We start from the raw sequence: 18,263 nt of genomic DNA on the forward strand, positions 1-18,263 counted from the left end.
GCTGCTATAAGATAGCAGAGAGCACCCAGGCGCGACCCTACCTGACGATTCTCAATACCCCAGCCAACATGGCTCAGACTCGGAGCTTGGCAGAGCCTGACTGGACTCTGTGCCCGGTCCTGCCCTGGGTGCCAGTGCAGAGCTCTCACACTGCCAACATTGTCCATTCTTTTGGCCTAGTTTTATTCCCTTCTCTCCTGACATTCAGTGAGGTATGGGTTCCGTGGGGCCCAGCTGCCTGCCTGTACCGAGCCCAATATGTGAGCTCAGACTGCAGAGGGCATGGCAATCTGATCCTCTCTTCATGTGATGTCCGTGCACGGACTTTAAAGAGTGATTTGTTTTAACCATAACCCAGGAAATGCTGGCACCAATCCAGCTCCAGTGAACTGAGCACAAACTGGAGACTGAGTCTGGGACCCTCCTGAATGTATGGCTCAGCCAATCACTGGACAAGCCTCCAATTGTCCCCAGTACTGGGGAAAGAGAGAGCTGTTCCGTTGGGATTCACTTGAACCATGCTGGGATAAGTGGCCTGGCAAATCGTATAATGAGGATTGTAGATAAGGCTTAAAACTAAATAGTGGGGGGGAGGGTTCAATTGAGGGAAGTTTAAAAAGTCGAAAAGTAACGTGAGTGCAGAGGTACAAGGTAGTGAAGGGGCATACATTAATCAGACTGTGACAGGAAGGGACAGAGAATACAAGCGTAAGAGTACAGCAGAAATTAGAACCAGAGTAGGTAAAAGTGGTAAAAAGTCAAAGCTTAAGGCTCTTTATCTGAATGCACGTAGCATTTGTAACAAGGTAGATGAGCTGACGGCACAGATAGAAATAAATGAATATGACTTGATAGCTATCACAGAGACGTGGTTGCAGGATGACCAGGACTGGAAACTCAATGTTCAAGGATATTCGACGTTCCGAAGAATAGGCAGAAAGGAAACGGAGGTGGGGTAACTTTGTTATTAAAGGAAGGGATCAGTGCAGTTGTGAGTAATGATATAGGTGTAATAGATCGTGATGTAGAATCAGTTTGGGTGGAAATAAGGAATAGCAAGGGAAAGAAATCATGGGTGGGAGTGGTCTATAGGGCCTCGAGGAGTTGCCTCTCTGGAGGACAAAGCATTAATCAGGAAATAATGGAGGAGTGTAAGAAGAGCACTGCAATTATCATGGGTGATTTTAATCTGCATATAGACTGGACAAATCAAATTGGCAAGGGTAGCATGGAAGACGAATTTGTAGAGTGCATCAGGGATTGTTTCTTAGAACAATACGTTGCAGAACCTACCTGGGAACAGGCTATTTTAGATTTGGTAATGTGTAATGAGGTAGGATTAATAAGAGATCTCGTAGTTAAGGATCCTCCGGGGGAAGCGATCAGAACGTGGTAGAATTTCAAATTCAGTTTGAGGGTGAGCAACTCGGGTCTCAAACCAGTGTCTTCAACTTAAACAAGGACAATTACAGAGATATGAAGAAAGAGTTGTCTAATGCGAGCTGAGAATATAGGCTAAAGGGAAAGTCAGTAGATGAGCAGTGGCAGACTTTTAAGCAGATATTTCATAACACTCAGCAAACATTTATTCTGGTCAGAAGGAAGGACTCGATAAGAACGATGAACCACCTGTGGATAACAAAGGAAGTTAAGGAGAGTATCAAATCAAAAATATAGGCGTACAAAGTGGCGAAAGCTAGTGGTAGGCCAGAGGATTGGGAATTTTTTAGAAACCAGCAGCTGATGACTAAAAAAGTAATAGAGGGAGAAAATTGATTGAGAGTAAATTGGCAAGAAATATAAAAACAAACAGTAAGAGCTTCCACTGGTATAAAAAAAGGAAGAGAGTAGCTAAAGTAAGTGTGGGACCCTTAGAGGATGAGACTGGGGAATTAATAACAGGGACAGGGAAATGGCAGATAATTTAAACCAATATATTGTATCAGTTTTCACATGGAGGACACTATAAACGTCCCAACAATAATAGATGAGCAAGGTGCAAATAGGAGGGAGGAACTTGTAACAATCTCTATCATGAGGGAAAAGGTGCTTGACAAACTGATGGGACTAAAGGCAGACAAGTCGCCAGGACCTGATGGCCTTCTTCCAAGGGTTTTAAAAGAAGTGGCCACAGAGATAGTGGAGGCATTGGTCATAATATACCAAAACTCACTGGATTCCGGTAGGGTACCAGCGGATTGGAAAACCGCTAATGTGACACCCCTATTCAAGAAAGGAGGGAGACAGGAAGCAGGAAACTACAGACCAGTTAGCTTAACATCAGTCATTGGGAAAATGCTAGAGTCCATTATTAAGGAAGCAATAGCAGGACATTTAGATAAACATAATGCAATCAAACAGAGTCAACATGGTTTTATGAACGGGAAATCATGTTTGACATTTGTTAGAGTTCTTTGAGGATATAACAAACAGAGTGGATGAAGGGGAACTGGTAGATGTAGTGTATTTGGATTTTCAGAAGACGTTTGATAAGGTGCCACATAAAAAGTTATTGCACAAAATAAGAGCTCAGGGTATTGGGGTAATGTGTTGGCATGGATTGAGGACTGGCTACACACAGAAGACAGAGAGTCGGGATTAATGGATCTTTTTCAAGTTGGAAAGCCATAACTAGTGGGGTGCTACAAGGATCAGTCCTAGGGCCTCAACTATTTACTATCTATAATAATGACTTGGAGGAAGGGACAGAGTGTAGTGTATCCAAATTTGCTGACGATACAAAAATAGGTGAGAAGGCATGTTGTGATGAGAACACAAAGAATCTGCAAAGGGATATAGATAGGTTAGGTGAGTGGGCAAAAACTTGGCAGATGGAGTTCAATGTGGCAAAGTGTGAGGTCATCCACTTTGGTAGGAAGAATAAAAAGGCAGATTATTATTATTTAGAGGGAGAAAGTCTACAAAATACTGCAGCACAGAGGGATCTGGGTGCTCTTGTACATGAAATACAAAAAGTTAGCATGCAGGTGCAGCAAGTAATTAGGAAGGCAAATGGAATTTTGGCCTTAATTGCTAGGGAGTTAGAGTTTAAAAATAGGGAAGTCTTGTTACAACTGTACAGGGTGTTGGTGAGGCCACACTTGGAGTACTGTGTACAGTTTTGGTCCCCGTGTTTAAGGAAGGATATACTAGCATTGGAGGGAGTTCAGAAAAGGTTCACTAGGCTGATTTCTGGGATGAAGTGATTGTCTTATCAAGAACGGCTAAACCGGTTAGGCCTTAATTCATTGGAGTTTAGAAGAATGAGAGGTGATCTTATTGAAACATATAAGATTCTAAGGGGACTTGACAGGGTAGATATTGGGAAAATGTTTCCACTGGTGGGGGAATCTCGAACTAGGGGACATAGTTACGGAATATGGGGGCACACATTTAAAACTGAGATGCAAAGGAATTTCTTCTCTCAGAGGTAGGTGAACCTCTGGAATTCTCTACCTCGGAGAGTTGTGGAGGCTAGGTCACTAAATGTATTTCAGGAGGAGGTAGATCGATTTTTGAAATCTCGGGGAGTCATGGGGTATGCGGAGCAGGCCCGAAAGAGGAGTTGGGGCCTGGGACAGATCAGCCATGATCTTATTGAATGGCGGGGCAGGCTTGAGGGACTGAATGGCCTACTCCTCCTATTTCTTATGTTCTTATGTTCTTAAGCTCATGAAGCCCTCAGGGAGTAGTTATTTTAACAAAAGTAAATTTGGAATGAAACTTCCATTTTGTCTGTGTTCTAATTTCTAATCATTTCTAAGTTCTCATCCAATCGTTGCAAGTTTGGTGAGGTTTACAATGTCTCCTTTGTTTATGCTCAATGTCTTCATTATTTCTGTTACTATATTCCTGTATTTATAGTTTGAGACAAGATGAAGAGGACAGAGAATGCAGCCTTCACCTAGTAACCAGGAAGCAAACGATTGCTGCACGTGGTTAGAATGGTGACAGTGAGGCTGCTGAGTGCTGGTGCTGATTGAGATTTTTAAAAAGTACATCAGATTAATTAAAAACCAACTTTTGTTGGCTGCAATGCGATTTTTAACGACTATTTGGCTCCAGTTCTTCAGTGAGTCAAATAGTGCCAGCATAAGACAATGAGATAGCAGCCCGTCACTGGGGGAGCTGGGCGTCACTGGGGGAGCTGGGCGTCACTGGGGAAGCTGGGCGTCACTGGGGGAGCTGGGCGTCACTAAGGGGGCAGCCATCACTGAGGGGGCCGGGTGCCACTGAGGGAGCCGAGCGCCACTGAGGGAGCCGGGTGCCACTGAGGGAGCCGAGTGCCACTGAGGGAGCTGGGTGCCACTGAGGCAGCCGGGTGTCACTGAAGCAGGAGGCCAGCGTGCCAGAAATGTATGTTTTATTAATGAAATAGAGTCTCTCGAGGCACATTGGGAGTTAGTTTGTTCCTGGTGGGTGACCACACCGTATCAGAGGCAGGCACTCGCTGTGAGCCTGATCTGAGTCTATGAGTTCACTGGTGTCTGCGGGGTGAGGGGCGACTTGTTGGGGAATATGACAAATCCCATTCTCTGCTTTTTTTCCAACAGACAGTATGAAGGGGACGTGCTGGCTGAATGTTCAGGATGGGCGTTGTGAAGTGAACATCAATGGAGCTACACTGAAGTCAGAGTGCTGTGCCACCCTGGGAGCAGCCTGGGGCAGCCCCTGCGAACACTGCGAGCTGGGTACTCACCTTGTCTGAGGGGTTTCGTGGGGGGTGGCAGGGTGCTGTTGTTTTCTCAAAACTGGGACTTTTATGCTGCATTAACATTAAACAGCACACACAGTAAGCATTACCTGGCAGGGGTTTCTGTTTTATAATTCAACTGTAGAGTGCTTTTTTTCCAAGTAGTTTTGTTTGCAACTGTTAAGAAAAGGTCTAAGTGAAGCACTCACTCAATATTTGTTGCTTAAACAGTGTTTAGGCACTTGGACCAGTTCATAGTTGAACTGTAGGAAAGTATCCAGAGCAGGGTTGTCCAGCATCCGGTCTGCGGGTGTAAACTGTACCGGGGCTGTTCCTCATTCTCGCCAGGACTCCGTGACTGGGAAATTTCCCTTTGTCTTCTTCCTGCAGACCGGCCTTTTTTAAAAACATCATGCTGAGGTTCACAGCTGACAGCTGCTGAAACAGGAACACGCTTCACAACTTTTGACAGATTCGGGGTTTTCCAACTTTTTTTAAAAGCCTGCCGGAAAACCCTGAATCTGTCTGATGTTGGGAAACGCGTTCCCACTTCAGCAGCTGTCAGCTGTGAAACTCAGTGCCATGTTTTTAACAAACTGACCAACCACAAAGCTGCTGTGCTGAGTGCTCCCACTCGGTGCAACAGTCAGAGAGGGAGAGAGAGAGAAGGAGGAAAAGAGAGAGAGGGGGGAGAAAATAAAGAGAGGAGGGGAAACAGAAAGAGAGGGGGGGGAAACAAAGAGAGAGAGGGAAACCAGGAGAGAGGGGGGAACAGGGAGAGAGGGGCGGGGGGGACAGAGTGGGGGATGGGGGGGGGGGAACACAGAGAATGAGGATGACACAGAGAGGGGGTTACACAGGGAGGGACAGAGAGAGAGATCAAGATCACTCCTAACAGATGAATATCTATCCAGAATATTCTGCATTGCTACATCAGGTGTGCGGGTAAAGATTGACTACTTATGCAAGCAAAAACATTGGCAGGTATGTCACTAAATCACCCGAAGAGGGTGGACAACCCTGGTCTAGAGATGGTGGACGTGTTTTCTATTTATTAAAGAGAAAGAGATGAAGGGAGAGACACTGGTTTTACATGTTTAAAATGTCAGTAGGCAGCCACATGTCTGATGTTTATTGACTGGTGCCTAATTCCAGCGGATGGACGAGGGTACACAGCAGGATTGGAGATGGGCTCAAGGTAGCGGACGAGTACTGTCAAATAATGAAGAATAAGGGAAAGCTGATGTCATGGTAATGTTGCTGGCTCCAAAAACTTTGATGCAAGTGGCCTACACAATATTGGAGCAGTTAGTTTTAATGGGCGTAAAATGATGGAATGTGTGCACACAAATTTTCAGTGTGCATTTCAGCAGAAGATGCTCGTGTCAGGAGTGCAAATTTGATGAATTATTGTTCATGTGTTCAAATGAACTGAATCTGCACATTCACCCCAGGCAAAATTAATTTGGAGTTGCATATTCAAATTAGGCTCAACTATCATCAGTTATTATTGTTACCCTCCTTTTTAGCCTAAATAATACACCATCTGAATTTCACCAAAAACGTGATTTTTCTACCTTGTTCCTGGCTTGAAGGTTTGCTTTGCTCCACTGGGCTAGTGCTTCCATAGAATCCCTTCACACGTCATGTTGTTCAGTCAGCGTTCCATTCAAAATAAAAGAATTTCACCAGTTGAAATAAAACTCCAGAATTAGCACAGATTATTCAATTGTTAGATATAACAGCATCTGAAATCCAGCCTTGAGTAGTGTCTTGCAAAGATTAGGCCTGTCGATATGGACCTGTGCTCTTACACAGGCACAGGGGGAAGTGAAGATCAACTGCTGAGAGCTGGATTTATGAACCACTGTTTTTGTTTCTTTTGCAGATCCAACCTGTCCCAGAGGCTATGCCAGGGTGAAGGGTGTTACCTGCGAAGGTCAGCTCAGATCTGTTCAATCATTCCAATCGTAACACAAACACACAGTGGGTAGATTTGCGCCATGATGTAAACTAGTGATACTGAATCTCTATCCGTTCTTGTTTCTTTTATTTTTATTTATTTATTTATTTTTTTAATTTTATTTAGAGATACAGCACTGAAACAGGCCCTTCGGCCCACTGAGTCTGTGCCGACCATTAACTACCCATTTATACTAATCCTACACCAATCCCATATTCCTACCACATCCTCACCTGTCCCTATATTCCCCTACCACCTACCTATACTAGGGGCAATTTATAATGGCCAATTTACCTATCACCCTGCAAGTCTTTTTGGCTGTGGGAGGAAACCGGAGCACCCGGAGGAAACCCATGCAGACACAGGGAGAACTTGCAAACTCCACACAGGCAGTACCCAGAATTGAACCCAGGTCGCTGGAGCTGTAAGGCTGCGGTGCTAACCACTGTGCCGCCCTATTGGCTTCATGATATATCTCACAGTGTGTGCAAATTCTACACTATCACAGACATTAGCTGATGCTAGCTTACAGGGCAGGGGCGGTACTGCCTTTAATACGAAGGTAATATGACGATTAACGTTTCGTTTGGGAGGTGTCTGAGAATTGATCTTGGAGTGATCTATAAAATTGTGATGGGTAGAGAGAAAGTTAACTCAGAATATTGCTTTAAGTTGAACTGTGGGTAGAACTTGGGACAAAGTTCAAATGAGTAAATGGCATATTGAGGGCAGATATCAATACATTTTTCACACAGTGGGGTAATCTGGTGTAAAAAAATAGGTGACAGTGGATCAGTTGCCCATTGTACATCACTCCAAAGGTGATTTAGCTAACAAAAAAACAAGATCATGACTTTTAATATTTTCATTATGACATCCACGATTGTCCCAAACCTTTACTGAAATACGTTACAGCCTTAAGTTGTATCTAATATGATTCCATGTTGATTCGGTGTAAACTATTATCCTTCTGTCAAACTGACTTTGGAATACATCCAATTTTGCTGGTTCAAGTGTATGCATCTAATATAGTTATCTATCTAGCTCACTATTCATTCAAAACTTAAGATCTGATATTCAAGTTCTCTCAGTTCTTTTATCTCTATACGTTGCCACTCTAAATTCCTCTAAATTCATTTATAACATTGCTCTATTTTACTTGTTTTATGCGTGATGAAATTACTAATTTGTGATGTTTCTTTTCACGCCAGACGTGAATGAGTGTGACGTATTCCCTGGTGTTTGCACAAATGGGCGTTGTGTGAACACACAGGGCTCGTTTAAGTGTGACTGCCCTGAAGGACTGACTCTGGATGGGACTGGGAGAACCTGCGTGGGTGAGTACTGATTGGGGAGAGGGAGAAAATGTTGAACGGAACCACCCCACTGAAGAAACCCAAAAGGAAATTGAAACAATAACTAATACTTTAAATTATTTTCTGATTGAAATTTTGTGTCAGCTGAAAGATTCACTTGGCAATTGGTCAAATTTTCATCAATAATCAAGCAGCTTCAGCAGAGCATGATGTTCCCTCCTTTGGTGTCACCATGGCTCAATGGAGAGCACTCTTGCCTCTAAGTCAGTAGGTTATGGGTTCCAAGTTCCACTCCAGAGACATAAGTGCAAGAACTAAGTTAACAGTCCAATGTAATAATGAGAGCATGCTGCACTGTGGGAAATCTGGGGGTAATTTTATGCTGGCGTTGGGGATCTCGACGTCGGAGGAAACTAGAACCATAGAAAAATTATGGCACAGAAAGAGGCCATTCAGCCCGTCATGTCTGCACCGGCTGAAAAAACTAACTGCCCATTCTAATCCCACCATCCAGCACCTGGTCCGTATCCTTGCAGGTTACAGTACTTCAGGTGACGCATGAGTAATTGTGGGTACGGCGGGAAGAAGCCCTTAATTGGGGGTTAATTACAAACAAATTTTTCTGCAGCACCTGTGGAAGAGCCTGTCACTCTAGAATTGGCCTTTATAGCCACTCTAGGCGCTGCTCCACACACCACTGACCACCTCCAGGCGCTTACCCATTGTCTCTCGAGATAAGGAGGTCAAAGAAGAATTACCCAATTAAGGGCGTTAATTGACAGTGGGGCGGGAAGGCCGTTCATAGGCCTTCCTGCCCCGGAATAGATTTTGGCAGAGGCAGGATGGTGGTGGGAACTCCCCACCACCTCAATCCCACCTGATTTTATGCACTCCCTGCCTCCTAATCCACCACAGACAGAGCATAAAATTCCACCCCTTGGGCTGAGTTTTACAGACCCCCACCACCACCATGTGGGCATAGTGGGCCAAAAGGCCTCCTTCTGTGCTGTAAGAATCTATAATTCTAAGATTGTCAGCTGGTGGCAGTCATTCTTTTTGCCACAGGAAACCTGTGCGGTGTTTGCCAATGTCTGCATTGAGTAAGCTTCACCTTGCACTCAGAACACAGCAAATCTGCTGAAGGTGGGCAATGGGATTCCACATTGACTAACTCCAATCTTTTGATAATCTCTGATAGAACCAATTAAAAAACATTATTCCAACTTGAAACTGCTATCTGATAGAACTGTACCTAGGATAGGAAATACAAACAGAAAGTGCTAGAAATACTCAGCAGGTCTGGCAGCGTCTGTGGAGAGGGAAGCAGAGTTAATGTTTCAGGTCAGTGACCTTTCATCAGAACATCAGATCCGGAGTCCTGATGAAAGGTCACAGACCTGAAGCATTAACTCTGCTTCTCTCTCCACAAATGCTACCAGACCGGCTAAGTTTTTCCAGCACTTCCTGTTTTTATTTCAGATTTCCAGCATCCGCAATATTTTGCTTTTATTTCAGGATAAGAAATACCTTTACCATGGGTTTGGGGTTCTGATGAATGGTCATCTCTTCAGGACAGAAGTCTGGCTGGAGCACTGCTACCTGAAGTGGGAGGAGGACAAGTTTTTAAGATCGCTGGGCAGTTGGCTTCTCTTTCGGGTGCTGATGTGTTTACTGCTTATTTCCGACACCTTCTGTCTCTTTCTGTCTATTGCTTTACCTATTCTGAGCTAAATGTGAAGTGTTGTTAATATGAAAGCATTATTTGGTTGCTGTTGGCGTAGTTACCCCATGATGGACCATTATTGTGTAGTTCCATGTGGCTAACCCCATGCTGTTTATCTCCTCTAGATGTTCGTCTGGAACACTGCTATCTGAAGTGGGAGGAGGACGACTGCACAGAGCCAATGGCGGGTCGCTTCCGTATTGACGCTTGCTGCTGTTCAATTGGCCATGCCTGGGGTGGGGACTGTGAACAATGCCCACAGCCTGGCACAAGGGAATACGAGACCATTTGCCCCAGGGGACCAGGGTTTGCCAACAGGGGTGATGTATTGACAGGCAGACCATTCTACAAAGGTAATGGCTCAATGAATAGCTATTTCAATCTATATATTGTATGCATATGCATTCTCCTCAGGACCAACTCCCTATTGTCTTGATTTTTGTGTAAGCTTTCAGGTCAACATTTAGCAATGAAACTGCCTATGTAAACAGTTACCTGTAACAATGTAGTTTCAGGCTCTGGCCAATAGCCAGTGCTGTGAAACAAGTTTCAGAAATCTCTCAAGCCTGTATTCATCTTGCGTATGAAAAAAAATTATATTCACCTCCTAACAGTGGGAAATGTCACGGGCAGTTTACTTTTAATGTTTCAAAAATACAAAAGAATTACAAAGTCTAGAAACACTTGATCCCATAAATTGAATATTTATCATTGTTTATGAGCTGAATGTCTTGTCCCCTGGATCACATGGACTGTTAACGGAGTTTTCAGTCCCAGTGCCCTTCTCCACCCCCCGCATCTGACGTCTGTCTATTATTCAACATGTACCTGGCACACTGTGTTCCAGCAGAGTTGCTGCGTCTGGTACAAATAATCCACTTTAAAAGCAGCACATTTCACAGATGTTTGGTGTTAGATGGATCTTTGTGATTAAAGCTTTAATTAAGTATAGAGCACTTTGACTAGTGTTTAGGATGCTGGGATATCCTCTCTCCCGTAGTGCTGTCCTGCTTTCTCCTGCTCTGAAAACTAGACAGTGACATTTGCACCCAGAGCCAGGTTGGGCTGTAAAGGGAGGAGTAAAACACAAAGAGGAACATCGACCAGAGGAAGGTTTGAGTGGGTAAAAGGGAGGATATAATCTCTGAATGCCGCATTTACGCAGCACTGCAGGATGCAGATGGAGCTTTATTTTCGTAGCAAAGCCAGCAGAAGCCGTGCTTTCACTGAGTGCATGTCATAGTGAAGTTGCAGATAACCAAGCTCCAAATATGGAGAGTTTGGGATCAGCCTTCCACCCCAAAGTGATGGTTCAGCAACTCAAAAAGACTGTCAATAAACTGTAAAGGTTGGCATGATAGAATTTGTCTCCATTGTAAGTTTGCCTTTAAGGGGGGGCTTCACACCAGCTGCTTATAGACTGCAGCTAGACTACTTGCCACCCTTTGTCATAAGAGTCTCTTCTGGGGTGTACAGCTTTAGACTGAAAATTTCCCACCTTGGATTTTCACAATATTCTTAATGGTTGCACAAAATATCTCACTCTCTTTCAGATATCAATGAATGTAAGGTATTCTCCAGTCTGTGCACATATGGAACTTGTCGGAACACGATTGGTAGCTTTAAATGTCGCTGTGAGAGCGGCTTTGCCTTAAACATGGAGGAGAGGAATTGTACAGGTAGGGCATCGCTAGGAAACAGACTGATTACAGCTCATTATTTGAAATACAAATATAAGTAACATCTTCTCATTTCTCTTTCTCTCCATCCTGTTCTGCTTATGTCTTTCTTCTTTCTATCTCACTCAGTCTTGTTCCTTTTCTATTTATCTTTCTCTCTGACTCCCTTTCTAACTTTCTCTCTTTCTCCCTCTTTCTTTTTGTCTCATTACATTTATCTCTGTCTCCTCTTTGTCTCTTGTTCCTTTTCTATTTATCTCTGTTTCTTTTTTGTCTTTTCTCTCTCCTTCCCGCGTGCTCTCACACTCACTGATTGACTCTCCTTTATTTGTAGATATCAACGAATGCCGCATTTCACCGGACCTCTGTGGGCATGGTACCTGTGTGAACACACCAGGCAGTTTTGAATGTGAATGCTTTGAAGGGTACGAAAGTGGGTTTATGATGATGAAGAACTGTATGGGTAAGTAACAATTACTGGCTAATTATTGCTGACTGTCCAAGACCAGTATTTCAGTCGCTAAACTGTATAGTATGTGGAAGTGAATCACAGCAACAGCTCAGACTGAGGGCTGAATAGACTGAGTGAAACATTGCACTTTAAAGTACATCAGGACTGAAGAATATGAAGAAACAGGAAAGCTCATCAGGCCCAAGAAGTCCAGCTATTTTTAATGGATCAGCTCCACCTATCCATCTCCTCACCAAAAACCTCAACCTTGACTTCTCAACATTTATCTCGATCCCTTCTCTCTCCAGAAACACATCTAATTGCCTGATACTGTCCATTTCAATGGCGTTCCCTGATTAATTTATTCTACAACCCAGTTACCCTTTGGGTGAAAAGGCTCTTCCTAACTTTATTTCTTACTCTTAAACTCCTAATTTTAAATCTGCGTTCTCTAGGACTTGAGTCCCAGCACAGTGGACAGTTTTCCAGGACTAGTTTAAAAATCCCCTTCAAACCTATAAAAACGTCAATTATTCTATCTTCACTTGTCTTTTTTAAATTGCTGACACTCCAACCTATCTTTTGTGCCTCTCTGACATGACACAAAGACAATAATATCTTTCCTATGATTAGGTGCCCAGAACTGCACACAGCACACCAAATGAGTTCTAACCAACTCCTTTATACGCAGCAACAGTACAGCCTTTACACGTTTGTAACCTGCCCCTCTGGATTGTGACTCATTGTTCATCTCATTCATTCAGACTTGTGCTGTGTCTTCATCTTCACATGGGTCAAAGGCCCTCCTGACTTTTGCCATGATTGCCTCCCACTGTCCCCAATTGTCTACAGAGCCTGTCATTGACCCCAGTATCTCTCACTGTCCCATACTGTCTGCAATTACTCTCAATAACCACCATTAGCCTTGCTGCTCCCTACAATCCCCTCCCCCAACTACCTCCCACTGTTCCCAAAGGTGTTCAGGAGATGGATATAGAAAGAGATTCCTGTAGTCCAGCGGTTTGAAGCCCATGGGATATGTGCTGTGCAGTAATAGGCTTGGCACTGCACCATGACATATTCTAAACTGGGAATGCCAGCCCGCTTTGGGTTCTTTTTATATACGCACAACCTGGCCACAAATACTGCCAGAACTAGAAGTAGAGAGTAAAGCCCAGCTCTCTTTCTCTTGGACTGGCCTCAGCCACTTCGTGGTGGCCTGTTTTAATGGTTTCCACATGTCGCTGTTAGTGGGATTGTGAGGAAAGCTGCTGTAAAGGGCTGATCTGTGCCAAACAATCCTTTATTCACTGGAGTCGGGAACAGCTGTAGAACACTTAATAAAACCCACACAGTAGACATTGAGATTCAAAGAACATTCCAGAATTTATATTGCCTGAGCCATAATTAGAGGTGTGAAAGAGATGAACCATTAGCATCAGAGATGGAGTCTCTCGTTGCACTACAGACCTCACACCGTGCTACAGGTCTGCCACAGTCCCATGGGTCCCACAGAGCACGATGGGTCCCACAGTCCTGTGTAAGTTGCAATTTCTGTTAAACGGAGAAGCACAGAACTAGTTGCAATCACTGAAAGATTCCCTTTTGGGACCACCCTGCTCATATGTTCACCTGAACAGGACCACCTACTTACACACTTCCCATCTCAGGCCCTCCGACTGAGACCCACCCCTGCACAGACCTGTCCACTAGTACCACCCCTGTACAGAGCCTCTGACCCAGAGCCTGCCCTAAAAACTCTCCTATTCAGTATTTAGAGACTTTTTTCAATCTTCAACAATTTTAAACAATATTGTGTGTTATTTGTGTTTATGAAGCTATCAATATGTCTCTGTGCGAACATATTTATACAGATTAAGGAGCAGTTTGATCACCTTCAGTCCTACACTGAGTGCTGCATGCTCGCTGCTACTGGTTTTAGACCAAGAGTTTAAAGCCATGTTAAATTGGTGATTGAGTCAGATGCTTGTGTAAGGATGCATAGAAGTAAGGTTTCTGTTCAGTAACTTGATCCATTTCCCTGTACAGATATCGACGAGTGTGAGAGGGACCCCTTGCTGTGTCAGGGAGGAACTTGTGTAAACACGGACGGCAGCTATGAGTGTATCTGCCCACCAGGTCATGAGTTGACTTCTGAGGGAGACGGCTGTGTGGGTAAGCAGCTTTACAAATCCATTTTAAAACACTCTGAACAGATGCTACACTTGTACCTCAATAAGTCTGTGCAGCCGTTTATAGAGAATGGTGCCAGTGGAAGGAAGGTCCAGCTTCCACAAATAAGTATTATCTCCAGGGCCTGAAGAACCAAAGGTTGCCAACTGTGGTCAGATGTTTTCCGTGAGGTTTCATCACATGATCTCTTGCATCCCCACACTCCCGCCATTGGTTACCCACCATGTTCATCCTAATGAGGCCCCACCTTCCCACACCAAGTGGAATGTGAACAGACTCTATTATCGGACTGGATGATTCTTGACTGTCAGCCAAACAGCTAATTTACCCATCTCGAATAATTTTACAATTAATAAATTAAAGTGCCCAAAGGAAACGAAAGGAACATACCCCTGTGATTTTTCTCCCAGGTTTTGCTCACAAATCTTTAATTATTAATCTTTAATTTCTGGAAACTCCAGGACAAATCTGGAGGGTTAGCAATCCTCCAGTGAGGGTTATTTCCCCAGGCATGGGGCATTTGTGTATTTCTCTCCTCTCCCCCTACCAATCATTGATCCTGAAGGCTTCGGAAGTAATCTGGGATCTTTTGAGTTGAAAATGCTGTCTGGTGTTTATTTTCTCTGCTGAATGTGCTGTGACACCTGAGCGCTCACACCTGTCTTCCTTGATACAGATATCAACGAGTGCTCACTGAGTGACAACCTGTGCAAGAATGGGCGCTGTGTGAATATGATTGGGACCTACCAGTGTGCCTGTGATTCAGGATACCAGGCCACTGCCGACAGACAGGGCTGTGCAGGTAAGAGCTGTATCCATAACTCTTAAACAATCAGTGGCTGAGTTGTATTGCAACTGTGGAGCGTATGTTAATCAATGCAGTAAAGTGTAAAATACTGAGTAATCTTGGGAATGTTACTCTCCGCAAATACCAGTTAACCTGCTCAGATGGTTATTCATCCTTCTGAACGAGTAAACTATTGTATGTCTGAGGTCAAACTTGGTGAGTGAAGGGAAGCCTGTCAGATAACAGTGCTACTCGTTACTGTCCCAACCCACAACATTATGGGCTGGATTTTACCATTGGCGGATGGGACTTCGCCACCAACATAAAAGTCGGAGGTAAACCCGCTTCCGCCTAGCCTGGGGATCCGACCCGCATTTTCCAGGTCCGCGGGCTTTAATTGTCACGAGGCGGGACTTCCACCCACCTGAGGGAGGAGGTCCCGCCTCAGTGAGCTGCCAGCCAATCAGCGGGCCGGCAGCTCTTAGTCCCTGCAGTGCCACTGGGAGCAGTGGCCACTGCTGGAACTGCAGCCCAGCTGAACGAGGAGGATGCATGGAGCCGGGATCCAAGGTAGGTTGTTGATGCCTCGCCGAGGGAATAGGGCGCGCCCCGGCAAGGCAAAGGTGGGGGGAAGGGGGCATCTTGGGTCCCGGGGGTGGATTGGGAGGTGAGGCGGTCCTCAATCAGGCACCCTGTGCCCAACTGCCATGGCACCCTCCCGGCGCGCGGAAAGGCCGGCAGCTATCACTAGGCGGCCTTTCATGTTCCCAGCACGCCCGCTTACCATGGGTAAAATACCCATGGAGGCGGGCCTTGATTGGCCTCGGGCGGGCGGGCCATTTTCCACCCCACCCCCCACCCGACTGCCGTAAAGTTGGCAGGAGTGGGGCAGCAAGGCCTCCTGGAGCCTCCCGCTCAATTTTACACTGCCCCATCCGCCCCCACGCCACCATCAGACCCGCTGGGGCGGCGTAAAATTCAGCCCTATATCTCTTAATCCCACCTTCTCACCATATCCTTCAACTCCACCTCCCCACCATATTTCTCAGTCCCTTCTCTCTCCAGAAACATATGTTTCTTTTCACCATTTACACTGTCTGCGACAATGTCCTACCGAGGTAATTTGTTCCATTATCTGGTAATCCTTTGAGTGGAAAAGTTCCTCGGGTTACCCTTCCTACTCTTAAATTTTGTATGATTTACATAAGCTTTTGAACAATTTGCCTCAATTAAATTTGTCAATTCCCTTTGTTAATTTGGAAAACTTCACCTCAAAATCTCTTCCAAAAAAAACAAATTCCAACTTTGTAATCCTTTCCTCAGAACATCAATTCCTTGGGCATGGTGTTAAACTGCTTATACTTCATTGTATCTTTCAAGGACATTTATATCCTTGCTTTGGTCTAAATACTAATCCTGCTGACAGTACTGCAGCAGATCCTCATTTTGTTTTTAATTGATGCCCCGTGAGATTAACAAAGTGTGTTTGTGTTACACAGAGGCCCAGCTATCAGGTGTCTTTTTCCTATTTCAGATATTGATGAATGTACAATCATGAATGGGGGATGTGACACACACTGCACAAACTCAGAGGGAAGCTACGAATGCAGCTGTAGTGAGGGCTACGCACTGATGCCAGATAAGAGGACATGTGCAGGTAGGCAGCATGGAACTCTTAACACTGACCGTACCCTGCAACACAGTAAACTGTCCTGGTGATACCAGCTGACTTGAATATCAGGCCTGATGCCTTTTCCAAGCCCTGTGCAATTTCGCTTTTATTTCTGATAGGGGTGATGTGACAAGTTTCATAAACTGGGATTTATGACTTCCATTGTAACTGGACATCCATGAGACACTGTGGGCCATCAGAATTGTATTCAATCATTGAGCATGTTCAAGACAGAAATCAATAGATTTGGGGATATCAAGGGATATGGGGATAATGAGGCATTGAGGTAGATGATTAGCCATGATCATTTTGAATGGTTGAGCAAGCTCGAAGGGCTGAATGGCCTACTCCTACTCCTGCTCCTGTTTCCTATGTTCCTATGTTCCTAACCACAATCTGTTACCTCATAGTCTGGCCTATCCCTCACTCGACAACTAGCATCAAGCCAGGGGGCCAACCCTGATTCAATGAGCAGGGCAGGAGATCATGCCAGGAGCAGCACCAGTGCCTAAAAATGAGGTGAAGCTACAACACAGGATTACATGCATGCTAAATAGCACATGCAGCATGCTATAGATAGAGTTAAGCAATCCCACAACCAATGAATCACATCAAAGCTTTGCAGTTCTTCCACGTGTTGTGGAAGGTGGTGGACAATTAAACAACAAGCTGAATGAGGAGGTTCCACGAACATCCCCATTATTGATCTCCATCCTCAATGTTGGGGGAAGCCAGCACATCAGTGCTAAAGACAAAGCTGAAGCGTTTGCAACCATCTTCAGCCAGAAATGCTGAGTGAATGATCCATCTCAGCCTCCTCCTCAGGTTCCCAGCATCACAAATGCCAGTCTTCAGCCAATTCCATTCATTCTATGTGATGTCAAGAAATGGCTGAGGCACTGCAGACTGCAAATGCTATGGGCCCTGACAATATCCCAGCAATAGTACTGAAGACTTGTGCTGCAGAACTAGTCATGCTCCTAGCCAAGCTGTTCCAGTACAGCTACAACTTTGGGATCTACCCGACAATGTGGAAAATTGCCCAGGGATGTCCTGTCCAAAAATAAGCAGGACAAATCCGACCTGGCCAATTACCACCCCATCAGTCTGCTCTCAATCATCTGCAAAGTGATGGAAGGTGTTGTCGACAGTGCTATCAAGCAACACTTACTGACCAATAATCTGGTCACCAATGCTCAGTTTGGGTTCCACCAGGGACACTCAGCTCCAGACCTCATTACAGCCTTGGTCCAAATATGGACAAAAGAGCTGAATTCCAGAGGTGAGTTGAGAGTGACTGTCCTTGACATCAGGGTAGCATTTGACCAAGGTGGCATCAAGGAGCTAGCAAAATTGAACTCATTGGGAATTTGGGGGAAATTCTCCACTGCTTGGGGTCATACCTAGCACAAAGAAAGATGGTTGTGCTTGTTGGCGGTCATTCATCTCAGCCCCAGGACATCACTGCAGGAGTTCCTCATGGCAGTGACCTGGTCCCAAACATCTTCAGCTGCTTTATCAATGATCTTCCCTCCATTACAAGGTCAGAAGTGAGGATGTTCACTGATGATTGAACAGTGTTCAGTACCATTCACAACTCCTCTGATACTGAAGCAGGCCTGCCCTAATGCAGCAAGACCTGGACAACACTCAAGCTTGAGCTGAGAAGTGGCAAGTCACATTTGCACCACACAAGTGCCAGGCAATGACAATCTCTAACAATAGAAAATCTAACCATCTTCCCTTGATGTTCAATGGCATTACCATTGCTGAATCCCCCACCATC

The 18,263-nt window shown here is 44.8% G+C and overlaps 1 protein-coding gene across 1 annotated transcript in view; it reads left to right on the forward strand.

The window, feature by feature from the left end:
• fbn2b (fibrillin 2b) overlaps positions 1 to 18,263 on the forward strand; it is a 245,998-nt gene that overhangs the window by 143,171 nt on the left and 84,564 nt on the right. Inside the window, exons 21-29 of the mRNA XM_068016449.1 lie at positions 4,554 to 4,691; positions 6,582 to 6,632; positions 7,868 to 7,993; positions 9,821 to 10,048; positions 11,249 to 11,374; positions 11,709 to 11,837; positions 13,875 to 14,000; positions 14,695 to 14,820; positions 16,340 to 16,462. Coding sequence (XP_067872550.1) covers positions 4,554 to 4,691; positions 6,582 to 6,632; positions 7,868 to 7,993; positions 9,821 to 10,048; positions 11,249 to 11,374; positions 11,709 to 11,837; positions 13,875 to 14,000; positions 14,695 to 14,820; positions 16,340 to 16,462 — 1,173 coding nt within the window. The remainder of the gene's footprint in view (positions 1 to 4,553; positions 4,692 to 6,581; positions 6,633 to 7,867; positions 7,994 to 9,820; positions 10,049 to 11,248; positions 11,375 to 11,708; positions 11,838 to 13,874; positions 14,001 to 14,694; positions 14,821 to 16,339; positions 16,463 to 18,263) is intronic.

This window comes from Heterodontus francisci, chromosome 36, assembly GCF_036365525.1.
Source record: "Heterodontus francisci isolate sHetFra1 chromosome 36, sHetFra1.hap1, whole genome shotgun sequence".
In the NCBI taxonomy this organism is placed as follows: domain Eukaryota; kingdom Metazoa; phylum Chordata; class Chondrichthyes; order Heterodontiformes; family Heterodontidae; genus Heterodontus; species Heterodontus francisci.